The sequence below is a fragment of the Salvia splendens genome, chromosome 3 (assembly GCF_004379255.2).
Source record: "Salvia splendens isolate huo1 chromosome 3, SspV2, whole genome shotgun sequence".
NCBI classification, from domain to species: domain Eukaryota; kingdom Viridiplantae; phylum Streptophyta; class Magnoliopsida; order Lamiales; family Lamiaceae; genus Salvia; species Salvia splendens.
Window position 1 is genome coordinate 31,335,620 of NC_056034.1, and position 26,339 is coordinate 31,361,958.

The 26,339-nt window shown below is 39.7% G+C and overlaps 3 protein-coding genes across 7 annotated transcripts; 2 read left to right on the forward strand and 1 right to left on the reverse strand.

The window, feature by feature from the left end:
• The first annotated feature begins 7,979 nt into the window (after positions 1 to 7,979).
• On the forward strand, positions 7,980 to 10,369 carry LOC121795666 (histone acetyltransferase TAP1-like). The gene is made up of 8 exons (XM_042194222.1): positions 7,980 to 8,126; positions 8,209 to 8,288; positions 8,495 to 8,555; positions 8,671 to 8,857; positions 9,252 to 9,351; positions 9,524 to 9,624; positions 9,784 to 9,877; positions 9,985 to 10,369. Exons 1-8 carry the CDS (start codon positions 8,074 to 8,076, stop codon positions 10,062 to 10,064), a joined length of 756 nt encoding a protein of 251 aa, XP_042050156.1. The 5' UTR covers positions 7,980 to 8,073; the 3' UTR covers positions 10,065 to 10,369.
• Positions 10,370 to 10,755: 386 nt separating this feature from the next.
• On the forward strand, positions 10,756 to 15,386 carry LOC121795665 (probable LRR receptor-like serine/threonine-protein kinase At1g06840). Of its 2 annotated transcripts, none has more exons than XM_042194221.1 (20): positions 10,756 to 10,783; positions 10,962 to 11,061; positions 11,155 to 11,302; positions 11,386 to 11,457; positions 11,548 to 11,619; positions 11,694 to 11,837; positions 11,916 to 11,987; positions 12,070 to 12,141; positions 12,207 to 12,281; positions 12,377 to 12,445; positions 12,529 to 12,597; positions 12,717 to 12,788; positions 12,857 to 12,943; positions 13,024 to 13,092; positions 13,171 to 13,688; positions 13,760 to 13,930; positions 14,016 to 14,345; positions 14,427 to 14,677; positions 14,763 to 14,897; positions 14,985 to 15,386. In XM_042194221.1, exons 2-20 carry the CDS (start codon positions 10,962 to 10,964, stop codon positions 15,309 to 15,311), a joined length of 2,853 nt encoding a protein of 950 aa, XP_042050155.1. In that variant the 5' UTR covers positions 10,756 to 10,783; the 3' UTR covers positions 15,312 to 15,386. The 2 variants fall into 2 exon arrangements, with proteins under 2 accessions (XP_042050155.1, XP_042050154.1); XM_042194220.1 differs by having other exon boundaries at positions 10,766 to 10,783; positions 10,945 to 11,061.
• LOC121795664 (helicase-like transcription factor CHR28) lies at positions 15,319 to 21,882 on the reverse strand. 4 transcript variants are annotated; one of them, XM_042194217.1, is made up of 14 exons: positions 21,699 to 21,882; positions 21,496 to 21,602; positions 21,259 to 21,389; positions 20,936 to 21,167; positions 20,726 to 20,857; positions 20,228 to 20,655; positions 19,375 to 19,446; positions 19,222 to 19,296; positions 18,204 to 19,107; positions 17,894 to 18,024; positions 17,113 to 17,334; positions 16,100 to 16,633; positions 15,741 to 15,950; positions 15,319 to 15,670 (listed from the first exon to the last, which is right to left on the reverse strand). In XM_042194217.1, exons 3-14 carry the CDS (start codon positions 21,361 to 21,363, stop codon positions 15,557 to 15,559), a joined length of 3,159 nt encoding a protein of 1,052 aa, XP_042050151.1. In that variant the 5' UTR covers positions 21,364 to 21,389; positions 21,496 to 21,602; positions 21,699 to 21,882; the 3' UTR covers positions 15,319 to 15,556. The 4 variants fall into 4 exon arrangements, with proteins under 4 accessions (XP_042050151.1, XP_042050152.1, XP_042050153.1 ...); XM_042194218.1 differs by lacking the exon at positions 21,496 to 21,602 and having other exon boundaries at positions 21,259 to 21,363; XM_042194219.1 differs by lacking the exon at positions 21,496 to 21,602 and having other exon boundaries at positions 20,228 to 20,631.
• Positions 21,883 to 26,339: the final 4,457 nt, after the last annotated feature.

Genomic DNA, 26,339 nt, shown 5'->3' on the forward strand with positions numbered 1-26,339 from the left:
CTCAACAGTTTCCCTATGACCCTTCTAGCTTCGCTGACCCTTAGCTGCGTGAAGCTTCCTCCTGACGAGGAATTCGCTAGATCCTTGGTTGTTTTGTTCATCCCTTCATAAAAGACATGTGCACTTCAATATCCGCCATGCGATGGTTGGGGCACGCATCCAAGAGGCTCATATATTTCGCCCAGTAATCACTCAAAGGCTCATCGTACCCTTGCTTCACATTAGTTATCTCTCTCTTCAGCGCACTTGTCTTCGACGATGGGAAAAACTCGCCTAAGAATGCTGACTTGAAATCGGCCCAACTCTCAATGGAGTTGGGTGGCAGACGCATGAACCAAGTGTTGGCTTCCTCTTTTAGAACATTCCAAATCGAAAATCAATGGAGTTGGGTGGCAGATTAATAACTCACGAACACAGATCTACAATCAAACATTCCAAATCGAAAATCAAACATCGAAACTGAAATCCCGCCTACTGACCAGCATGGAAGAAAACAGGAAACACATAACTGCACCTTGCATGAAACAAACCTCTATGAAATAAAAGTAAACAAATTATGCTAACTCGAAGAAATAAACTACTAACTGGAAACACACGATTCGATACTCAAAACGACCAGAAACTCTAGATCTAAGCTAACTAGGCAGAAGGAAAAGAGATCGGCGAAGTAAACTGAACAGAAAACAACTTCATAGCATAAAACATGTTTGGATCTTCAAACAAAGTACTTCTAGGCGGTGAAATTCAAAAGCAAACAAAGATCCAGCGTAAGGAAAAACAAGCAATTTAACTACGAAAGCGAAATAAAAGTGTTTTGCCACGCCGGGCGATGGAACTTCTAACTACGATCTTGCTGACTGGATGAGAACGTCTGGAACTCTGGGAACTTCTTAATCTTCAAGTGACCATGGCAGTGGCGAGGAACGAGACTCTGGACTGGGCTGAAGGACTGAACTACCGAGAGAATTCTACCTAAGAGTGATGATGGTGAATAATAGATGTCTCTTTTCTCTCTCCAAGTGGCTTCCTTTTATAGGGAGGCTTACCCTTGATTTTAGGGTAAAACCTTGCGGTGAGATGACTTCTTTGCCCTTAATTGTGATTGATCAGTCCCAGCTATCCTTCTTCTCCATCTCGAGCCATTTTTGCATGTATACTAGTCAGTACGTAATCGTCCTAACGCCCTTTTCACCTGAAGTATCTAAAGCTTTGCCTACTGGCTAGAACACTCAACCTGCACGCTTAAGCAACTTGTTTTGCAGATAAAGTTCAAATATGCACATCATACTGACCAGTAACCAAGGCCTAGAATACGACTTATCAGTCTTCCCTGGTTGCTAAACTGAGGGACTTGGTGCTGGTACCCCCACTCTCCTTCCTGTTGTTGGCTTGACTAGTTAGGTTGTCCTCCACTTGACCAGTTCCCTTGAGGTCCACTTGACCATCCTGCCTGACCTCCCTGCATTTTGTTCCCTCCAGTGTTTGCCCTCTCCTGGATCCGAGCAGGCCAGTTGGGCTGCCCTTCGGTGAGTTGTAAGGACTGCATCGGGGGTGGTTGGCTTTGATTCTGATCAGTCCACCTAAAGTTTGGGTGGTCCCTCCATGGAGCATCTCTCTACTTCCCCTGGATCCAGTTGCCATTTGCGTTCCAATGACCTACGGCATTCACTTGGGCTTGTGGCTCTACCTCAGGGGGGAATTCATAGTAATAATAATGATGTTCTTCTGGTGGGGACGGTTGCGGCACATACTGTGTCTCCTTTGGTGCAGGTGGTGGTGGCGGTCTTGCTTTCTCTACTGCCTCCAGCAGCTTCTTCTCCATTTGCTAAAATCGAACCTCCAACTTTTCATCATTGCGTGTCTCTACTGCGTGCACTACCCCTCTTCTATACTGGCCTCGAGATGTCTCATACGACCGCTTAGCCTCGATCAACCTCTCCAGTATATTTTTGGCTTGGCTAAACAGGTTTTTCGAGAAATCCCCTTAAGCTGCGAGGTTGAGGTCGTTCTTGCTGTCCACCGTAAGTCAGCCATAGAAGATCAAGTAGATCTCCCGCTCCCCCAGCTTGTGGTTGGGGCATGCTTGAAGCAGCCCTTGGAATATGTCCCAGTATTGACCGAGGGGCTCATCGTACTCCTGTCTGGCTTTGGTAATCTCCCGTTTGAGGGCACTTGTCTTTGATGCTGGAAAGAAGCGGTCTAGGAATATCATGCGGCCCATGTTCTGATGGATCCTTCTGGCAGTCTTGACAGACAGACACCCGCATCGCCTTTCAAAACGAAGGGAATAGCTTTGAGCCTGTAATCTTCTGATGTGGATCCAGCCGGCACGGGCTGAATGTCACAGTATCGGCAGAACTTCTGATTTGATCGTGATGGTCCACATCTCAGGAGTAGCGGCAATGGCATGTGTGGGCTCCTTCTCATCATGAGCGTGCAGAGAGCCGATTCTAGAGTCATCAGCGACAAGGGCCATCTCTGCTTCTGTTCGTTCTGGTGGTGGTGGCAGTGTGTTCTGTTCAGCGGCTGCTGCTGCTTCTAATGCTGCTCTGAAACGGATGGTGACAATGCCGGCTTCCTGGACTCTCCAATGAGCGTTAGCGCCTCTGGATATAAGAGGGTGATTCCAGTGGCCGCCGCGGTGGTACCTTCTCATCAACAGCAGGAAAAACAAATGAGAAACGAAAAAAAAAAAAGAAAACTATTTACTCCTACGCACTACGCACAAACATGAAGTAACACCATGCTTCCCCGGCAACGGCGCCATTTTGGTAGGACCACGAGAGGGGCGCGAATTCGGACCAAGTTATATTGAAGATGACCGAACCGATTGGATCAGTTAGCAAATGTCGTTGCCACTTGATCGATGCAAACTCGCTCTTGCTCATTTCCTACCAAAGTAATTTGTAAACTCCCAATTTTGCACTACATTAACAGTAAAGTGGCAAGTTCAGGGTCGATCCTACAGAGAACTTGGTGTGTCGAGTGTGTGAGTAGTGAACAGGGGGTTGGCTGCTGCCACGCTTTAACATGAGAGTTTTTAACTACTGATTTTACTCTAGGCCGAATTAAACTTGCTCACTTGATCAAGGTAAATTTAACTACTGGGTCAAGTGAATTGCAAGCGAAAACGTAACAGTAAATGCGACGATGAAAACGAAATAACTTTGATTAAACTAAAACTGAGAACAGTACAGCGAGAAGTTTAAACTAAGCTAACACTTTGGGAAACTACGAAAGCAAGTAAAACCGAGAAGAATCTCGGCGGAAAACTTCAGAATACGCTGACAGATAACAAGTATTCTGTAACGCTTCTTCAACCGCCCTTTCTAAGTAAGCAACACTTTATCTAAGCTAGGCTAAGCTATCTAGAGAACTGAACTAAGCTAGAGAACTGAACTAAACTAGAGAACTGAACTAAGCTAAACTAGACGGAAAGTAAATGATCAGATTCTTTTTCTTGTGATGGCACATCCTCTATTTATAAGCTCTACTCGCCCTCCAGATGGATAACGATCTTGACAGGGAATATTCACTCACGCTGAGGATGAGCGACTCATTGATTGCTACGTGCTTTTCCTTCTAGAATGTCGATGCTTTTGAGTAACAGAATCATGACTCATCTCCGTCCTTGCGTCTCATATGCCAGCAAGTGTCCCCTTCTAGAACGTTGTCCTTGATAACAGAATGGTGCGCCACATCCAGCTCATTTCCTCACGTGCCCTTCTTCTGGAAGCCAGTGGACCCTGCCTAACTGCTTGATCACTCCATTTGATCAACTCCCCTGATTTATTGGTCTTTTCCGCCGATTGTACTTGCTTGATCAGTTTAGCTTCGTTGCCTTGGTCAAGCGGCATTTCTGCACAATTAACACTTGTTTTGTGCGATAAACCAATCAAATAGTACACATTTTACCCATAGACCGATGCATGAAATAGGCCTTATCACTTCCTCTCCTGACGTTGATGAATTGGAATCAAAGTAATCTTCGTCTAGCATCATTCCATTGATGTCTCTTTTGCGTGATTAATGAATGAAACAAGAATGGAATGGCGATGAATTGGAGAATAATGGAATCGTGATGAACTGTGATGACTTGGAGAAGAATTGCGAGAGAAAGTATCGCAATGAATTGAAGAAGAATCACGACTGATTTAAAAGGAAACACTGAATTTGAAATAATCAAATTCGGGAGGAAATTGTGAGATTTGGAAACGAAATTAGCAAAATCAAATCTGATTTGGAATGGAACAACGCACGTAGCCTTGAATGAATTTGATAAAGTGATTTCCAAAAATTCCATCCGCTGACTCAACTTATTTTAACACAAGTAATACCTGCAAGTGTACGGGGCTAGTGCAACAATTAGTAAGCAAGAGTATCATATCTCACAGAGATAAATTTGTACCAATTTAAGTACCACGAACAAATATTAACTACTATCTAGACAATCGGAAAGGATTTGGTTTGTTCTAACAACTAATAAAAACATAAAATAAGCAAGTAAACAAGATATGGAAAGATAATATGGAGAAAATGTAGAACTTAAGAATCCAATGCACAATTTCAAGCTCTTATCCAATCTATTTTCCTTACCTTTTAGTGTCCCTAGAGTTATTAAGTCGATCACAATTATAGATTAGACCCCCTCCTGAGGTGAGAAACCTGTAGATTAGGTGCTAGGATTGAAGTCTCCTTCTAATCCTAAACCCCTAACTTTCAAAAGCACGATGAGATCAAAGACCTCACTCAAAACCTCAACTCTCCCGAGTTTTATTGTATTACGGTGTGAATTATTTTTATTTCCAGATTAACTATTTCATTTCCCGATTAATCTAATTAATCCTACACAATCAAGTTGTGATCAAGCAATTAAAAGAAATAAACCCAAGAATAATCAAACAACTACAAGAGCAAGGTAAGAACAAGATTGATTGAATAAAAACTATGAAATTAGTGCATCATCACCAAGAATTTTACAAAAAGGTTTAGCTACTCATGTTCATGGAAAAAACCAAGTTTAACACAAAGAATTCCATCAAAAACATGAATGATAGATGCTAAGAAATCATGTGGAACGAATATATGGAGTGAAGCTTCAATCTTCAATTCTCTCTCTCAAAAGTGTTTGATCATGCATCGGTTTAGGAGTAAAATGTATGCTACTTGATCAGTTTATCGCACAAAGCAAGTGTTAATTGTGTTAGAATGCCGCTTGACCAAGGCAACAAGGCCAAGCTGATCAAGTTGGTACAAAAGGCGAAAAAGGCCAAAAATCGGGTGAAATGATCAAGGGGTGATCAGGCAGTTAGGCGGGGACTACTGGTTTCTAGAAGAAGGACGCGTGAGCTAATGAGCTGGAGGGGAATCATCATTCTGTTATCAAGGACGACGTTCTAGAAGGGGACACGTGCTGAAACGCAAGACGCAAGGACGGAGCTGAGTCATCATTCTGTTATTGAGGAGCGACATCAGTCTAGAAGAAAGGCACGTATCAATCGATGAGACGCTCGATCACAATGTGAGCGAATATCCTCTTCCGAGATCGTTATCCAGCTGGAGGTCATTGCGGCGAGCTTATAAATAAAGGATGTGCCACCATAGTTAAGAGAGGATCTATCTTCCTTTTAGTTTCTCCTTTTCAGTTTCTTCTTTTATTTTCCTTTCAGTTTAGTTCTGAGTTTAGTTTCCAGTTTCGAAGGTAGCATAGTAAAAGAAATAGTTAGAGAGAGAGCGACCGAAGGGAGCGCGACAGAGTACTCAATATCTGTTCGGCGCCGTCCCAAGTTTCCAACCGAGAACTCCTCGGCTTTACTCGCTTTCTTATTTTCCGAAGTTGACAGCTTAGTTTAATTCCGTAGTTAAAAAATCGATCTTTTTGTAGTCCGCATGTTCACCGCACTGTTCTGAGCTATAAAAGTCGAAGTTGTTTTGTTTTCGACATCTTGTTTACTATTCCAGTTCAGATTCGCTTTTAAGTCTTCAATTAATTGTCCGAAACTTTATCATGTTGACTGGCAAAGTGTTTGTGCTTTTCGTAGCATGTCTAAGTAGTTAAGTTTTTATTTCCGCATGTCGCTCACTTGATACATTAAATTGTGTCAGCATGATGAGTAGCTTGATCAAGTAGATAGTTAACATTTTTGCCTAGCTTAAATCCAGTAGCTTAGAAACTCCCAAACTAAAGCGTGACAGCAGCCGAACCCTGTTCACTACTCACACACTCGATACACCGGTTTCTCTGTGGGATCGACCTCGTTCTTGCCGCTTTACTGTTAAAGTTGTGAGAGTTTGGGAGTTATAAATTACATTGGTGGCGAGCGAGAGCGAGAAACGCCTTGATCAAGTGGCAACGACATTTGCTAACTGGTCCACCCGATCGGTTATCTTCTATATAACTTGATCAATCCATCTCATCTCCTTCAAGTCCGACCAGTGTTCTTGGGGTGTGTGGGAGGTGTAGGAGTGAGCTTGTTTAGAATGTAGAAACCTAGATCCCCTTTTACTTCTTATTTTTTCATTTTTGCGAAATTAGCGTCAGTACACGTGTATTTCACCCGTCCGGGTGAAAAGCCTCTGGAACTTCGCTTCACAAAAATCCGAGCCCGGTCGAGTGGCCTGTTATTGCGCCTGGTTGGGTGATATGTCCTGAGAATCGTATTTTGCCTTTTTTTTGCTTATTTTCTCTACACAACTCAACAAACACATCAAACTCCACAATAACAAATAATTGGCTGGAACACCTAAATTGATCAATAGAATTCAACGATAATCACATCAACAGACCAATTAAACCGATAAAATATGAGTTTGTCATTCGCCTATTTTAAATATTAAAATAAACAATATTTATTGTTTTTATTTGTTTGGTTTAGATTTAATCTCTAATTATACACTTAAAATTAAATTAAATATTGATCACTTCTCATAACTATGTATAAATATATATATATATATATGTAGGAAAATGATCAATACAAAACTTGATCTCAATACAAAATCCAGACCAAATCCTGACCATGAGATTTGACAATCCAATGGTCAATAATTAAACAAAAACACGGAGGGTCATTGTAAAGCAGTTTTAGGTCATATTATAAACTTTGGATTTGAGGTCATGTTAAGATCATTTCACGTCATCCTTACTATAATGATGTAAAAATAAGCTTACAATGACCTAAAAATGACTTTTGTATGCTTGGTTCTGTATTTTTATATTAAGAATGGTTTTGCATGGATCAAAACCCTATATATATATATATATATATAAAAGTTTAGAGCATTTAAGTAGTTAAAAAAATGTTTAGGGCCATTTATGCATTTATGTAGTTCTTTTATTCAGAAAGGAGGGTGACGTTCGCCATTGTGCAAAGGTGACGCGGATACGGACGTCCGCTGTGGACACCGGAATTCTGCGACGTTCACGGAACGTCCGTGGCAACGTCCTTGCGGACTTCCGCCGTTGCGTTGACCCCACGGACGTCCGCGCGGACGTCCCGATTATTTTTTTTTTTTCAAAAATTCTATAAATACGGCTCGTTGAATTTCATTTCATTCGCCCCACTTGTATTAAGACGTCCCGATTATTTTATTATTTTTTTAAAAAAAATGTATAAATACGGCTCGTTGAATTTCATTTCATTCGTCCCACTTGTATTAACGAGTATCTCTCTCTAAATACTTTTCTTTCGAAGATAAATGGAGCACCACGATAGTGATTTCTCCGTATTTGTGTCGAAATTTTAATTCCGTAAATGTTAATTCCGTAAATTGTTTAATTTGGTGAATTTGTGAATTTTTATTATTGTGGGAAGTCCGTCGGGATGTCCTTGGGGATGTCCGCCACTGTGCAGTGGGATGTCCTTATGACGTGGCAGTGCAATGGGAAGTCCTTATGACGTGGCAGAATGTGTTTTTGGGAAGTACGCGGGGATATCTGCCGGGACATCCGCACCACTGCGGATGCCCTAAGCCTAACAAAAAAAAAATAGAACAGAAAATAGAGAGAAGAAAAATCGAAGAATTGGAGGTGAGGGTGTGGCTACCACATACATCTATCCCAAATTCAAAAGAATGCCAGCCCAAGGACTGGTAGTGTTGCCCAATTCTGCTTCCGACCTCAATCTGTGAGTTCCTCATTTCTAATTTCATTTTATTCTTTTGTTTTTCTTCTTTTTTTGATTGCAAGATTGATTTTTTTTTTTGCAGCTACCCGCGAATTGTTTCTTTCGGTTGCCGCTGCCAATGCCATCCTCCATTTCCTCCCCTTAATTTCCCTCTTTCCACAGGTTACTTTGCTTCTCTCTCTTAATCACAACTTCACTTATTCTTCTCCTATTATGAATTTTTCAATTTTCTTCAATTTTTTGTTTGCTTGTTTTCCTTCTTACTTGAATTGCGATTTTGACGGAACAATTATGCTTATTACGATTTGTAATGTTAGTTTCTTGCTCAGTTCATATCCAGCTATTATAACCGTCGTGTTGCTCTGCAGTAAACCGAAAAGAAAAGATTTATAGACTTAAGGCGAGCTTCTGGGAGTCTATTAGATCAGGGTAAATGGAAACCTTTATAAAATTCCCATCTTTCCTCTCCTTGCTAAATAGTTGAAATATCGAACAAATGTTTGACAGTATATATAATCAAACGAGTAATGCTGCGATGTTTCAGGATTTTAAAAAACAATACTACTATCCAAGTTGTAGAGCCTCCCGTCACTACTGAAGAAGAGGAAGAGCCCTTGCCCGAGGAATTTGTTCTCGTTGAGAGCACCAGACCTGATGGAACAATTGAGCAGATAATTTTTTCTTCCGGTGGGAATGTTGATGTGTATGATCTCCAGACTTTATGCGATAAGGTAACTACTTTGTCATCTATGATTGCTTATTTGTATAACCTGAAAGAGAACATTTTTGTTCCCGTCCTGCGTATCATTAATATCCCTTGCATTAATCCTGTCTCTAATCTCGAGATCCAGTCTAAGCCAACGCGAGAGAATTCACTCTCTGTGAGCCATGCCTCGTGGTTAAGTTTACTTGAATTAAGTTGCTAGTGATAGTGCATTTGCATATGCCTTCTTTAGAAGATTTCACTTTCATGAATGCTCGGTTGGAATGTCTTGCATCAATTAAGCTAGCTATGTATTGGTGTAACATTTTTATTCTGGACATGTTAAGAACTTTAAGCATTAAAAATACTATTGTCATATATTTTCAGGTCTCATTAAATAATTTTCATTATGCATACAACAGGTTGGTTGGCCTCGGAGGCCTCTGTCAAAGCTAGCGGCAGCCCTTAGAAATAGCTACATGGTTGTTACTCTCCATTCCGTTAGCAAGTCAACTGGAGAAGGTACTTAGTAATTGGACCTTTCATGTTTTCCTAATTAAGGAATACCAACATTTGCCTCATCTAAGTTTCTGATGCTTTATTTTCCAAAAAAGTATTGTATGATTTGGTAATATTTGTTAATAAATAACTAAGTGACAGATATCTTAGTGTACTTTGGCAAGTTACTTGGCAGAGGGAAATGACCAAAAGAGGTTGATAGGAATGGCCCGGGCTACATCCGATCATGCTTTCAATGCGACAATTTGGGATGTCCTTGTTGATCCTTCTTATCAGGTATAAATTGAACACAAAGTGAAGCAAACTTTTGCTGCTTACTATCTAAATGAAATTTAGCCATTGAAATGCATGAATGACTCCTTAGTTTTTCGTTATTATTCTTTTCCAAGTGAAGAATTTTCCTATAATATCTGTGGTGGACCGGTGGTGGTGTAGGGCCAAGGACTTGGAAAAGCCCTGATAGAGAAGCTTATAAGGGCTCTTTTGCAGCGTGACATCGGAAATATTTCACTCTTTGCAGATAGTAAAGGTATGGTCAACAGTCATATAACTGACTCATTTGGTTTATTATTAGTGTAACAAGTTGATACTCCGGAAAAAAGTTGAGTTAAACTTGTTTGTGGCAATTGGTTGCAGTTGTGGAGTTCTATCGAAACCTAGGATTTGAAGCTGATCCAGAGGGCATCAAGGGTATGTTTTGGTACCCGAAAAACTAGTATATCTCCACAGTCAAAAGGGCGGCGTTGGTATGACGTGAGTGCGTATGCAGCAGCACCCGGAGAGCCTGTATCTTTATGCAGTACATAATAATGATACTCCCAAGATTTTACTGAATGAAGTAGTCTTTCTAGAACAGGTTAATTCTGTATAATGGATGATTGTGTCAGAATGTTACTATGCAAGAATATGATAATTCTTGGATATATGTTACTATAAAATAGCAATTGGGTATATTTTAATGTTGTGACGATGTGTAACAGGTGAATGTAAATTTAAATGCAAAAAAAACCATTGTCTTTAACTGCTCTTCCTGACTTTCTGCATTTCTTTAAATGGTTATACTACTAGATAGAGACGATGTCAATCCATTTGTAATTTGAATGTTTCAAATTAGTCACACTCAGATTCAGACACACATGGTTAATATTGTATTCATCAATCAAAATTGTCAATTGCAAGTGCCCATTTTTATCTTCAAAAAACTCCTTTCACTCACTATTCCCAAATCAACCCATTCAAGGTAGAAATTTTGTTTGTTAATTATAATCTGTCGCTTTTGGCTACTCAGTCTCTAGCAACTGGAATATGAAAAAGCTAAACAATTCTAAATACTAAATATTGGAACACGCAACATTAATAACTGGAAATTAGGAAGAGGAGCTTGTAAATTGATAATGCAAAAAATATATAGTAGTACTAACATTTAGAGTGGCAGGTATGGTGTTGACAATCTTCTTCCAAATACTCACTGAATGAATTTTCTGACTGCTTCTTGATTCCCACTTGTATATGAATAATGTGTGTTTTTATTACTATAAAAGTAGTACTACTCTAGCTAGGTAGGTAAGTGGCAAACCTCTTTGTTTTCTTCCTCAGAGAAACTGTTGCTGCAGATGGGAGGGCTGAGATTTGTGTTGGTTGGATTATGTGTTGCTCTTTGTTTATGTTGGTGTGCTCCAAATGTGCAGGGACAGGTTACTGATGCACAAGAAGGTCATATACTGAAACAACCTTTTCTCCCTTATCATCATCTCATGTGTTTCTCTTCTTTAGATATTCAAAATCACATGTTTGTATGCTATGCAGTTTCTGCTTTACTAGCTGTCCGCGACCGACTAAAGGATCCTTACAAAAATCTGAATTGGACGAGGAAGTTTGATCCCTGTGCCGCAAACTGGACAGGGGTCATATGCTACTCGAACACCTCTGATGGCTATCTGCACGTTGAAGAACTGTATGCGCTTTTCCTTTCCCTTTTAATAGATATAATTCCCTTTGCATTCATTAATCATGTCCGGAAATAAAAATCATGGCAAGGCGCTTACTACAACTGAATCTGTCTGGAGAGTTGGCACCGGAGCTTGGGCTGCTAACTCACATGAAGATATTGTAAGTTGACTATAAGAGCATAGGATATATATATATATATCACTAGTTTTGCTTTATTTGATGATGGGATTGGGTTGTCTTATTTGCAAGGGACTTCTTGTGGAACAACATCACTGGAAGCATACCAAAGGAGATTGGCAAAATCACTGCACTTGTTCACTTGTAGGCCATATATATGATTAAGATTCATGGCTTACTACTTTCTTTTTCCCTCATGTTGAATTAAATACTTGCAGGCTTTTGAGTGGAAATCAAATATCAGGCCCTCTACCAGATGAGCTTGGTTTTCTTCCCAACTTGAACAAATTTCAGCTGGATCTCAACATGATATCCGGACCGATCCCCAAATCCTTCGCGAACTTAGCCAGCGTTCAGCATTTGTAACTTCCCACTTTCGATTTTCGAACTTGCTTTGCTGTATCTCTCCCTCTACTTACCTACACCTCTTATTCATGCAGCCACATGAACAACAACCGATTCACTGGCCAGATCCCGCCTGAGATTGGTACCCTTCCTTTACTTAAACACGTGTAAGCACCCGCTCCCTTGCACAACCATCAATCATGTATACTTGTAATGTCTCACTCGCAACTCAAATTTTCATTTTGACAGCCTTCTTGATAACAACCAGCTGTCTGGGTATCTTCCACCTGAGCTCGCCCTCATGCCTAACTTGACGATTCTGTACGTCTTCTTCTGCCTTACTGATGCAACTGATCATTTTCTTACTCATAAATATCTCCTTGCAGTCAACTAGACAACAACAACTTTGCTGGGACTGGGATTCCGGATTCTTATGCCAATTTTACCAAGCTTGTCAAGCTGTACGTCGCTCTGTCTTGAAATTATGTATCTGTATCCCTGAATCTAGTTTTCAGATTGCAGACCACTGACAAATAATTCATTATATTTGAGCCAGGAGTCTCCGAAACTGCAGCCTCGAAGGAACAATACCTGATCTTAGTAGTCTCAGACGCCTTCTTTACTTGTACGTTCGTATCTTCCACTTTTACTTGAAATTCTCTCTGGTCATATAATGTTTCTCGATTCCAATGAATGCTTGTCTCACAGGGATCTAAGCGTGAATCAGCTTACTGGAAAGATAATGGGAAATAGACTCGCTCAAAACATTACAACCATGCAAGTATCTTCTTCCTTTTGTTTCCCGTTTAGTAGATTCGCGCCATTTCCTACCTTGTTTTCTCTGTAGAGAATGTTCCATCACTCACAGTGTATAACTCAATCATACGACTCTGTAGTATTCTATCACACAACGAGCTCAACGGTTCCATTCCATCCAACTTCTCTTCCCTCCCTCGACTTCAGAAATTGTAAGTGTTAACATTTTTATTGTATTTTGAAACGATCTCGTATTCTTATATTCTCAACCATGATATAGGGCTCTCAACAACAACTTATTGAGCGGATCTGTGCCATCGGACATTTGGGACAATGCATTGTTCACTTCAGAATCAAAACTTGATATGTAAGACAAGAACTTGCCATCTGAATAGGTTTCACTATTTTTCATCACCTTCAAGCTTATTCGTCGTCATACCCTTGCAGAAATTTTGAACATAACTTGCTTTCTGATATTTCCGGCACCCTTAATATTCCTCCAAATGTTACACTAAAGTAAGTCTTGATTTCGTCAGTATATAAATGAGACTTCTATTGAAGAATCGTGTGACAGTTGCATCTATCCGCATGTAGGCTTAGTGGAAACCCTGTGTGCAGTAGTGCAAACCAGCAAAACATCGCCTCGTTCTGTGGAGGTAGTAATGGTGGTGAAGACATACCTGACGATAGCTTGGAGAAGCCTGCATTGTTGAGCTGTCCGCCTCAGATTTGTCCCATCCAAGGCAACTTCGAATACGTCCCAACTCTGCCAGATCAATGCGTATGTGCAGCACCTTTTGGCGTGGGATTGCGGCTTAGGAGTCCCAGCATATATCAATTCCCTCCGTATCTGGATCTATTTAAAGATTTCATAATATCAGGCATTAAGCTGTATCGTTACCAGGTTCATGTTGAGTCGATCTCATGGGAAAGGGGCCCGAGGCTGAGAATGTTTCTGCTCTTCTTTCCGGACCACAACAAATCTACTGTGTTTGATGCTAGTGAGGTTCAAGACATTGCAACTGTGTTTGCTCACTTCACGATACCTGGGAGTGATGTATTTGGGCCTTACGACCTCCTCAACTTCACTGCCAAGGGACCCTACTCCAACTGTATGTATACCTTGAATGCCATTAGCTAGATTGTATTGAGCTTTAATGTGCTTGTTTGGAAAATAATACAGTTCTGCTGCCCTCCATAAACAACGGTGGCGGTGGTCTGAGCAAAGGTGCATTGGTTGGAATCGTGCTTGGATCCATCTCATGTGCCGGTGTGATAATTGCCTGCCTCCTGCTTTTCATTCAGAAACGGCGACAGCAGTCCAACTCTAAATATTCTGTCAAGGATAAATCATGTGAGTTGATTGATATATAGATTTTAATTTCTGATAGATGATGGTTAAGTTTTAGCTAACCATGCATTTCTCATCTCGTGTCAAGTCCCCAAAGTCTCGATGAAGGTGGAGGGTGTGAAGGCGTTTGATTTCGAGGATTTGGAGATGGCAACGAACAATTTCAGAACTCAGATAGGGCAAGGAGGATATGGAAAAGTGTACAAAGGCACTACAGCAGACGGTGCAGTTGTTGCTATAAAGCGTGCACAGCAAGGTTCGTTGCAGGGCGACAAAGAGTTCTACACAGAGATTGAAATGCTTTCTCGCCTGCATCATCGTAATCTGGTGTCACTGGTTGGGTATTGTGATGAGAAGGATGAGCAAATGCTGGTTTATGAGTTCATGCCCAATGGATCCCTCCATGACCTCCTAACTGGTTGGTAAACTAATTACATTAATCTGAGTTTCTTGCTCACCTATATAACTAATTAGTTGTTGATTATTATGATTGCAACAGCCAAATACACAGCACCTCTCAATCTGGAAACAAGACTGCACATTGCACTTGGCGCTTCGAGAGGCATTCTTTACCTGCACACGGAAGCTGATCCGCCCATTATCCACCGCGACATCAAGGCCAATAACATATTACTGGACTCCAAATGGACAGCTAAAGTCTCTGATTTCGGCATCTCAAGGCTTGCGCCTGTCTCAGACGCCATAGGAGATACAGCTGCTCACATATCCACCAATGTTAAAGGCACACCGGTACCTCTATTTTTCACTCTCTCTCACTCACTCTCATTTGGCTCAAAATAATGAAGGGTTCTTTCTCATTTGATTGAGGTGACAGGGGTACGTGGACCCGGAATACTTTCTGACACACAAGTTAACAGAGAAGAGCGATGTGTATAGCCTTGGCATTGTATTCTTGGAGCTGGTGACAGGAATGCAGCCTATAGCTCATGGAAGAAACATTGTGAGAGAGGTAGGTGTATATATATACATACATATATATGTGTGTGTGTGTAATGTTATGTTAATCTGTTGTTCATGGTGGTGATGAATTAATTAGGTGAACACAGCATGTCAATCTGGGATGATGTTTTCCATCATAGACAGGACAATGGGGCCATTCCCTGAAGACATTGTGAAGAAATTCATGACTTTAGCTCTGAGATGTTCCATGGATGAGACCAAGGACAGACCTCCTATGCTAGAAGTAGTGAGAGAGCTAGAGAATATATCATCCATGCTCAACCCAAGTATCTCCACCTCACCCTCCCCTCCGACTTCATCTCTCTACGGCGACAGAACAACTAGTTACGCCACCATGGATCTCCTGCCCGGAACTGGAACCGACCTCGTCAGCGGTGTCATTCACACCATCAATCCTCGCTGACCACTTGTATATAAACCAGAATAAATTTCATATGCTTGATGATTACAAAATGAAACCACTTAATTTGGTCTTGTACATAGACAAGAAGGCCATGTTCAAATTATATATCCTAGCTCTAGTCAAGAATCACAATGTTTGCAGCATACACTCTTCCCACTTGAATATGTACAACCAAGCATTTGGGTCTAATAGAGCCACAAAAATTGCCCATTGCATTGCAGGCAGCTAAAGGAAAAATAAGTTGTTCAACGTCCTGAGCCCTCGAACAAAAACCTCAGGTCTTCCGCTGTGAGGCGAGTGCCGTGGCTGCCACTTTTATCTTCCCCGAATGCTGATGCCACCATTTTTCTCTTATCGTCCTGAAAACACATCATCAATGGTTACAACCCGACCCTAAATTCGTAACCAAAATCAAACAACAGCAAGCACCTGAAGACTCAAGATGCGATCCTCAACTGTGTCCTTGACAGTTAACCGCGACACAGTAACTGTACGTGTCTGTCCTATTCTGTGAGCTCTATCAATAGCCTGATCCTCTGTCGTCGGATTCCACCAAAGATCCAAAAGGATTACACGGCATGCAGAGACCATGTTAAGCCCTAGATTCCCAGCTTTCAGCGACATTAACATGACATCCACCTGCATATAAAAGAGTTTAACACCAGCAAATAATAATAAAACCGCAAGGAGTAACTTGCCAAAACAACTCCTACAAGATATGAGACTTGAGAGTCTCAGAAAAAAACAAGCCAAATAGTCTTAACCAGAAATGATAAGGGGCTCCCCACCTCAGGATCAGTGTTGAATTCTTTAACAGCCCTGTCTCGAGCAACTATTGACATTGTACCATCAAGCCTCCGATAACTGATATGGTTATTCTTCAGTGACATCTCAACTAAGTCTAGCATGCTAGTCCATTGTGAAAAAATAATAGCCTTTTCAGGTGCTATATTCGCTGGCTCATGCTCACAAACAGCTGATGATGAGGCATCATTTATGACCAAATCATGTGACTCTGAACTCTGACATTTTGATACACATGAATTCAGAATTTCAAGAACGGACTTGATCTTTGATGAAACGTACTTTCTCTGTAGAACTGTAGACTCATCACACAGTTCGTCCGGAACAGGGCTATCACCATCCACATCAATAGAAAGGCATCTCCGTAAAGTAGATCTTGAAAATACAACATCGGCACCGAGCTGTTCTTTACATTGATGGGCAGGACATGTATTGTCTTCGCCAGTTAAATGATCCGAAACACATTGATAACAGAAAACATGTCCACACATTGTGACCACAGCATTTTCCGGAGGATCCTGTAGCACATAATATCTATACATCAGATCCTTGTAACTGACAGCAGTAAGCAAAAATATTAACTACTAAACGAGGACTTAATCCTAGACGATATAATTTCCCAGTGCCTTCGCTTACAAGGACAAAATTTGTCTGGTTTTGGTATTCATTAAGCCAATCCTTAAGCTATTACAGACATAACTGGGAAACTCCTCATCAATTAATTGCTATATTTAATTTTGGTAGGTCATCTTAGCAAGCAGCAATACTTGAAAACTCTCATGCTTAACCAAACCCTGACTTCTCTGAAAATTCTTGACTTGGATTGTTATTTGAAATTACATATCCTCATGTCATGTTCATTTAGCTAAGGATTCCCTAAAAAACCAGTATAAAAGAGTACTTCCTGGAAAGACAAACAAAACCAAAAACTAACAGTTCAAGAAGTACCAAGTATCAAATCAAGCAGCAATGAAAAGTAGTATGGAAAAGAGCATACTTGGCATACAAGACATATGGCCAGTGAAGCTTCCAATTGTTTCAACAAATTAACAAGCAGTTCCCTGGGAAGATTCTTGGCCATCTTAGAGGAATCCTTTCCAATAGGATCAGAGCTGAGCCCTTTGACAAGTAATGGGTGATCACAAGCTTGGCGCAGACGCAAAAGCATCAATAGGATATTTGCATAATTTTGATTGACAGTACCAGCAGCAGCATAAGCCTGCAAAAATCAGAACACAGCTTTTGTATCATATTGCATTCTCAATTTTGCTTGCGTTAGACATGTTTCTTCACATTTCAAGTTAACGAGGACACAATTCCTTTTTCACTACATGGAGCTTTTGTCATAAATTAATAGAAAGCAATGGGTTACGACATCATGTCATATATGCAAACAATAACCAAACATTAAACTAAGTACGCCTTTCAAGCAGAGTAGCTTGAAAGATATTATTATCCTCAGCAATTGCAAGCAGGTTTTCATTATATATAGGATATAGCTATTGCAAGGTGCTAGGAACTGATTTCTTTCACACAAAAGATATGGTAGACTAACAAGTCTTGGAATCTATTAAAAAATATAGTGGCAAATGAAAACTTGACCAAAAATTAAGACATGAAGTACCACTCCTAAAAATGACATAGTATATAAAGCAGCACATTTTGACCACATCTTCAGGACTTAAGCAGCATCACCAGTTGCAGCAATCGTATGCACATTGGCAACTATAGAAGATAAGGCGACATATAGATTGGGGAGATACAATGAGTTGACCAACCTTAAATTGTTTGCGTGAGTCTAACTCAAGTTTCTCATAAAAAGCTCGTTCTTCCACAGAAAATTCCACCCTTTTTAAGTGTACCTTTTTGGGAGGTAGGTTGATTATAGGCTTACCATCAATTAAGTCACCTACCACAATGATAAAAAAAGTTATAATGACCCTTGATACATGAATCAAATATTGTTGAAATAAGCAAGTCAATCAGGAAATATAAAAATGAAGTTAGGAACCTATAGCATCTCATGAGTTCCGCAATACAAGAAAGGGAAAAGAACGAATGGCTGAATAGTGCATGAAATGGAATCACCTTTCGTTCGGCGTAACAAGATATTTCTTAAGACAAGTTGAAGCTTCTGGTAACCTACAATCGAGTCTCTCGCTATAGGACCTTTGATAGTAGAAACAAAGGTTTTGTAGTCATTATATGGATCATATCTCAAAAATCTGAAGTAGCTGAATAACTCATCTATAGAATTTTGTATTGGAGTTCCAGAAAGGCACCATCTTCGTTTTGCTCTAAGGCTACAACAGGCTCTAGCTACTTGTGTTCTGTGATTTTTTATTGTTTGAGATTCATCCAAAACAACCCTAGACCATGTGACCCTTGCTAATGTACCACAATTTTTATCCAAAGCATTCACATCAACATCCTTTTTACCCTTCTTGAACTTCTTACTAACAGATGACTTTTTGTGCTTCTTCTCCATGGCAAATTCAGAAGATATACCGTATCGGTCTCTGTTTAGTTTATCCTCATCATCTTCAGCCAAAGGTTGTTTTGGAAGTTCATTACAAACAATAGCATATGTTGTTAAAACAACATCATATTTTGCCAATGCATCAGGACTCTTGGTCCTATTGCCACCATGATATACTAGAACCTGAAGTTTAGCGTCTTTTGTGACTTTCTCATCCAGCTCCCGATCCCATTGTCGGATAACGCTGGCTGGACAAATGATCAATGTCCCTGCTCGTGGCCTACTGCTGCGGAATCCATTTGTTGAATTACTCGCTTGTGGAAGTATTGCTAAACCATCAGATACTTCAATCTGGTTTGCATCATCAAGAACAACACAACCACTAACTCCATCATCATCATCCAAATTAAAGGCTTCGGTTTTGGTTGAAGATGACTGCTTAGCTTCAGATTTGGCCTCCAAATTCTTTTGCATTAGTATGAGGGCCATTGTTGAAATAGTCTTGCCCAGGCCCTAGGGTGTGAAAAATTATAATGTAGATTAAAGGAAACAAAGATCCAAAAACGAGGAATTTTAAAATTATAAGACACGTGAAATTTGATTAACTTAAATGACTAACATGCTAACCTGGTCATCAGCCAAGATTCCCCCGATGCATAAACCAGATGATTCCTGACGAAGCATCCAAGCCAAAGCAATTTTCTGAAATTGAAAAAGTCAAAGCTTTAAACCACGGATACCCAATTCAATTAGAGAAGTGTATGATAAGCAGACAGGGACCTGGTGCTTAAGAAGAGAAACTGACAGGAGTCCATCAGGGAAAGTAGCTTCTCTTTTATGTTGATGAATATCCTGCAATTATAACATATGAAATCCAATACACATCTAAAACATTAAATAGAACAACTTCAAAGCAAAGCAACAAAAGAAATGAGAGTAAAAAGTTTCAAATTAGACAATGATCAGTTCAATACACTCATAAAGCTTTAGCTTGATAAAAATTCAACATAGTGAAACTTGAATTGGGAATTCCCAGAGCACTGATATAGAAAGCAACACACCCACCAAAGTGTTCAGGAGTACAATACTATCGATGCCTGGAACAAAGTATTCACGGTTAACTTGACTCTGCTGCTAAAGGTAAGATAAGGGAATTTTGTTCATGGAAAGTTCACAACACTAATGATCAGAAACAGATAATTAATGCAGTAAACAAAAAGATGTACATGCAAGTTATTCATGTAAGTATTTTTTTGATGTCTATACCCACATGCCCAATCACAGTATCATGACTCCATTATCTAGAGGAACATAAAAAAAATATTTGTAGAGGGTACAACAGGCAATATGCCAAGTTTCTTTGACTTCTAGAGTACAAGTAAATTAAAAGTGTAAGGAAATCCCCTCCAGAAAATTAAAGAAAAGATTAGAGAAAAAGACAACTGAAAACCACAGACTACCGAAGATCACAGGGTAAATACTACTGGTTCACTGATCTGAACAAATGCAAATCACAAACTCAAAGGCCCACACGAACCACAAACTATGAACAAGCTCTCATTTCAAAAATTGATTTCATAAATGAAAACGGTCACTAATGAAGTCAAAAACCAATAAAATAAACAGACAATACCTGCACAGCTGCTTGGAAAACAAATCTCTCATCAGGTCCTGCAGGCCTCTCTTCACCTGCCCCAGTTTGATAGAAAGAATCTTTTAAACCAACCAATGGAGTGGTTGAAGAATGTTTTCCAGGCATCATAGTCTGGGGCAATACTCTACTTCCATTAGAAGGATTTGACCAGACTGATTTTCCCAATGTCTCACGAATTTCAGTAGCACCCATATTTTCTATTAGATTGTGAAATTGCGGGTTAGAGGTAAAAGGCTGAAAACCAGGAAAGACTCTCTTCGTAGGATGAATATTATTGTCTATCCTTGAAGTTGAAGATCCAGAGGCCTCTGCAATATTCAGCCGCTTTTGTGGTCTTGATGGGTTTTCATCATAAACAGGTCGCCTCTTAGAAGAAGAAGGATCTTTAAGAGAAGGACCATTGTTACCTGCAATTGTAGACCTATAACACCAGTTTGATTGCAATAAGCAAATGATGACGAATAATTTATGTGCTACCTGTCGATTTAGGTGCCCAAGATGGAAGTTTTCTGAAACTGCTAGAAGGGTTGATGTTTCCCACTGGAGACTCATACTGAAAAAATTGCCTCTTAGAAGATGAAGGAACTTCATGAGAAAAAACATTGTGACCTGCAATAGGAGACTTTCTAATGAGCAACACCAGTTGGATCACAACAAAGTGACTGATGGCCAATAATTAGGTGGTACCTGCGGACATAGGACGAGATGAGGATGCTTTAGATGGAGGGACCCCACCATTGATAGTAGTCGCAGTATCCCTACCCAGAGAGTCATCTCTATAATTATCTATTTCCCATAAATCTGAATCATCACTGTCTGAGGAACTGATATCTATAGGCTCAGCTGAAGCCATGGCAGCAAAAGAATGACTATTGGGTGTAATCACCAACTTAGACGAGCCCCTAAAAGCTTCGCTAATCTGCAATTCACACGATCAACACCTCAGGTCGCAATAAACAGAGGTACTGACATGCAAGAGGCAATCTTCTGGAAGAAACATCTCGACTTACAACGCATGAAAAACGCCTCAAATAATTAAGTAGTCCACCAATTACTGTCGGTCTCCTCCAGTTGAATACTAATACACCATCCAGAGGATCAACATGCTCAGTCATCTACAGAAGTAATGCACATCGGATGCCTAGTTCAAGAAACAAACATAATCGAGCAGCAGAAAATTATACACATGTAATTAAACTACATGCATGGATGAGAATTGAGAAAGGTTCAAGGATTAAGGAAAGTACTAAAATAAGAGCATCATGACGATAAAATTCAGTTCTCAGCAAACTTGTTCAAGAATTCCCTACAAAGCTTGGTATTTTTAAGTGTAGGTAATTGGGCATAAAAAGATCTAAAAAAGAAAAGGGGAAAAGGAAAGAAATCAAATTTCGTGATGAATTTCGTTGTAAAGAAACTCGAAAGTAGAAATTTTGGGGGGGAAACATACCTATTTCGTGATTATTATGCAAAGTGAAGGGCGAGTTGTGAGAGTGGGCAGTCCCAACATTCCACAGCAGAAGAGACCTATGGCATCGTCTTCCTCGTTTAAACTGCTCTCTCTCTCAAAACGAGAGTAAATCGAAACTAGTCTTTAAATCCCACTTCTCTAATTTATTCCGCTCACGAAACAAGACTAACTGATTTCAGACTATTCCGTCCCTAATTTTATTTATGGAAATTTTAGATGAAACCTACTGTCTTAATTTTCAAAATTTGAACGATTATTCACAAACTTTCACTTTTTAAATTTTTTTATCAAGATTAAGATTTTACTACCTCCGTCGATCAAGAAAGTGATGTTCGATTTCCTAGATAAAATAATATCAATAATCTAAGATATAATCTAGAATTAAGTTGTGAGATTATTTTAGTCAGAGGGGGTTAGCTATGATTAATTATCTCATAATTACCATCTAGGATTGAGTTGTGGGCTTGAATCTTATGAACCAAACACACTACATATTTAATCTGGGATACAATTTTGCAAACAGAACACCCCCTAAGTGTACTATTTTGTCATTTTCGTCCGTCCACCAATACAAGTTCAATTAACATTTTACTATTTTTTTGTAATGGACCTCACATTCCACCAATTTTATCCTACTCATCTTTCATTATAAAACTAATATATAAAATTAGGATTCACCTTCCACTAACATTTTATCTCCCACTTTCTATAGTACATTTCTTAAAATTTGTGACCGGTCAAATGTGGCCTTAAAATGGTTATATACTCTCTCCGTCCCACAATAGGTGCCACGACCGCCCTTTAGGGTTAATAAATGCGGGCGATCGTAATTAAAAGGACTTAAATGACAAACATAGAAGACTAGGGTTTTCAACAAGAGTTTGACCAAGAATTTAAGTTTAATAAATAAAATGACCAAAAATATTTATGTTCAACAAGTAAATGACTAAGGGTTTAACATTTATTCAAAAAGAGTAACGAGTTTGCAAATATCCCAAATAAAACAGTTTTAGAATTTAATAAAAAGTATATGTAAATAAAACATCACAGCGGAAGCATCCAAGAGAAGAGTGACGTCATGTGTGAAAACACAACGAAACTCGGAGTTTCAAAATGACCATAGTTTATTATTAATTCCTGCTCAACACCATCAACCGCTCGTCGCCCCTCAACCTGCACATAGGGAAAACATATGCAGGGCTGAGTACTATAGAAATAATACTCAGTGGCTCATGCCGAAAACATTTTAAATAAAAGTATATGTTATCATGTCATCCGTAAGTAACCATCGGGGTTTTACTTAAGAAAGGCCCGAGGCACCCAAAAGATTTTCCATTGTTCAAAAATAGCGACTGCGCAGTCATTTTCCCATAGACGTCAATCATATCTGCCAATACATGACAAGGAATGCGGCCGCAAACCAGGTCACTAGACCGGCCAGCCCGTACACTAGCACACAGTCTACCATAGGTGTACACTAATCCAAGTAGGGTTTGCAGCCCTACGAGGACCCGAATTCGATTTATATAATAGTGGCAAAAGCCACATCAAATAGACACGTAAAAACAAATCAAGGCATGATAATCATAGTTATTTCCATCGATAAAACATTAGGACATAGTCCTTATTTAAAAGAGAGCCCACCTCGACCGTTTAGATTTCAAGTATCGCTTTCCCTTTGATATCACGCTTAGCGCACAAATATTCACCTTTAGATAAGGTATTCCCAATCAGTCACCAACATGGACTTAAAATTTATGCACGTCCCTAACTTTCCCTTTTTCCCCATCAACATATGGAATTCACATCATAGCATACCTCTTTGCATATCACATCACTCCATCACATATATAATTCATGTATGTCATTCATAACTTAATAATATAGTTGTTTTTGTAAAGGTAGAAATTTGGCAGCACTGCGCAACCATTTTATAAAAATCTTTATAAATTCACCCGACTTTCGTTGGGGCTAAAACTTTACCACGATACAGTAGACTCATCAAATAACTTCCAGTTTAAATTTCATGTCAAAATACCCCTTTTTGGTTGGCCAAATCAACAACGTAACCTACTGGTCGAGAAGGCATTTTATGGCAGAATTGCACAGTCAAATTTAAAAATTCACCACAAAATTCATCTTTTAACCAAATGAGTTGAAATTCACACACAACATAGAAGACATCATTAAGTTCACTCAGGAAAAATAATCGATCAAATCGGAGTTCATTTGGTCGGTCAAATACATGTCGGAACATACTGTCCGAACTCACAGTTTTTCAGGCCTTTAAAAAGATTCAAATTAGGGTTTATCCCTATTTATTCAAAATCAACCTTTTCATGGTTTTAACACACAAACATGCTCAAAAGAGTCCTTATACTCATGCTTTCGTAACATCACATATCATTCACCATAGATTCATTAAATCATCAAACAATTTCATTCAAAACGCAATCACACATACAAAAGCAAATTCCCACCGATTAACCCTTGGATTTGAATTCCCTACGCTCTCTACATGCATGAGGGAGTCAAAGAATGTTTAGATGGAGAGGAATGAAGAATAGGGTCTGATTTTTACCTTTCTTGGACGAGACAATCGGTAGGAACGAATAAAAGTCTCGATTCTTCAACAATCTCTTGGAAATTAGAAAGGATCTTGAGTAGAGTGGAAGAACAAGTGGGGGAGGAGATGAAAAAGTGAGAGTGGGCATGTGGTGTGGGTGGCTAGGGTTAGGGAATGGTGTTTGTCTCTATTTATAGAGTTGAGAATAAGAATATCTCCCAATCAATTAGAGAATAATTGGAGAATAATTAAAATAAAGATTGGAGAGATTTGGGGGAAGAGTTGGCGTGAATTTGGGGGAAGAAATAAGGAGGATTTTCGAAATTTAGGGCTATTTAATTAGCCTCTAATTTAATTTGGGTATCTTCACGGAGCAGAATAAAATAATACGGAGCAGAAAAATAAATAAAAATCCTCCCACAAATATAGGAAATAGGCGTGTATTATTCCCCCTCAATAAGGAATAATTTCAAATCTTTAATAAAATAAGATAAGGCAAGATTTGCTAGGATATTCCAATTAAATCATGGAAAGAAATAATTAAGGGATCAAAATAAATAATGAATAATTTCCTTCTCCCACAAGTTAGGAGATTTCGAAATCTCCCTAAGGAAAAATAGTAGGGGCCGATTTTTATCAAGAAGGAAATAAGGTAATTAGGCTTTAGGATTTAATTTGGATAATTATCCCAAAGTAAATAATTAAATCCAAGAAATAAAATTCCTCTCCAATAATTGGTAGTGGTCGAAATTTCCACAATAAAAAGAGCAAGGTAATTATTTATGATCCTAAGTAAAATCTCACTCTCCTTGGAATATAATTCATCGCAATATATATATTATTCCCCATCAATTAATTTAAGCCACGTCATAAAAATCAACGAAATTGACTCGGTCAAATCAAATTAGGTCACCAATTCAAACACGTAGCAATTCATCAATTAATTCGACCATAAAAGAAAGTAAATGTAATCGTCTTAGGGTTCGAAAATTAGGGTTCGAAAAGTGGGGCGTCACATCCTACCACCCTTAAAAGAAATTTCGTCCCGAATTTTGGTACTCTCATGGGAAGAGTTCTGGGTATAACTCCATCATCTTGTCCTCGAGCTCCCACGTGGCTTCTTCATGCCCGTGGTTTCTCCAATGTACTTTCATGTAAGCAACTGGTTTATTTCTCACATTTTGGACCTTTCGGTCTAATATCGTTTGGGGTCTCTCTTCGTAGCTCAAGTCCGGGTTCAACGCGACTTCCTTGTAGTGAATCACGTGCTTCGGGTCAAACACATATTTTCGCAATTGCGACACATGAAAGACGTTGTGCACGTTCCCAAGGCTTGGGGGTAGCGCCAAACGGTATGCAACAGGGCTCACTCCTTCGAGGATTTCATAAGGCCCGATAAATCGCGGCTTCAACTTTCCCTTGACACCAAAACGCGTTATCCCTTTTGACGGGGATACTTTGAGAAAAACCTTGTCGCTAGCTTGAAATTGTAAGTCGGTTCGTCGTACATCCGCGTATGACTTCTGTCTGTCTTGAGCTTCCTTTATCTTCTCGCAAATTTGTCGGACGATTCTAACCATCTCTTCAACTGCATCGGGGCCAGTACTCTTCTCTCGCCAACTTCGTCCCAGTAGAGCGAGGATCTACACTTCCTCTCGTACAAGGCTTCGTACGGCGCCATGTTTATCGTTGCCTGGAAGCTGTTGTTGTAGGCGAATTCGATCAGTGGTAGTGCGGACTCCCAACTTCCTCCTCGGTCCAACACCACGGCTCTCAACATATCCTCGAGAGTTTGGATCGTTCTTTCGGATTGCCCGTCTGTCTGCGGGTGAAAAGCGGTGCTAAAATTCAAACGAGTTCCTAGCTCACGTTGTAGGCTGATCTAAAATCTTGATGTGAATTTCGGGTCACGGTCAGACGTGATCGTCACTGGGACTCCATGCAGTCGCACTATTTTCTTTATATACACTTGAGCTAGCTTGTTTGATCCATAGGTTATGGGTATCGGTATGAAGTGCGCACACTTGGTGAGTCGGTCTATAATTACGCATATG

Bases quoted from the DNA above. Each gene is read 5' to 3' on its own strand.
- LOC121795666 (XM_042194222.1), top strand. From the start codon at position 8,074: ATGCCAGCCCAAGGACTGGTAGTGTTGCCCAATTCTGCTTCCGACCTC. The intron at 8,556-8,670 runs GTAAATGGAAAC...GCGATGTTTCAG, and splicing joins TGGGAGTCTATTAGATCAGG to GATTTTAAAAAACAATACTA. The intron at 9,625-9,783 runs GTATAAATTGAA...GTGGTGGTGTAG, and splicing joins TTGTTGATCCTTCTTATCAG to GGCCAAGGACTTGGAAAAGC.
- LOC121795665 (XM_042194221.1), top strand. From the start codon at position 10,962: ATGGGAGGGCTGAGATTTGTGTTGGTTGGATTATGTGTTGCTCTTTGT. The intron at 11,458-11,547 runs GTAAGTTGACTA...CTTATTTGCAAG, and splicing joins CTAACTCACATGAAGATATT to GGACTTCTTGTGGAACAACA. The intron at 12,789-12,856 runs GTAAGTGTTAAC...ACCATGATATAG, and splicing joins CTCCCTCGACTTCAGAAATT to GGCTCTCAACAACAACTTAT.
- LOC121795664 (XM_042194218.1), bottom strand. From the start codon at position 21,363: ATGACTGAGCATGTTGATCCTCTGGATGGTGTATTAGTATTCAACTGG. The intron at 19,447-20,227 runs GTATTGTCTGTT...TTATAATTGCAG, and splicing joins TTTTCCAAGCAGCTGTGCAG to GATATTCATCAACATAAAAG. The intron at 19,297-19,374 runs GTCCCTGTCTGC...TTTCAATTTCAG, and splicing joins TTTCTCTTCTTAAGCACCAG to AAAATTGCTTTGGCTTGGAT.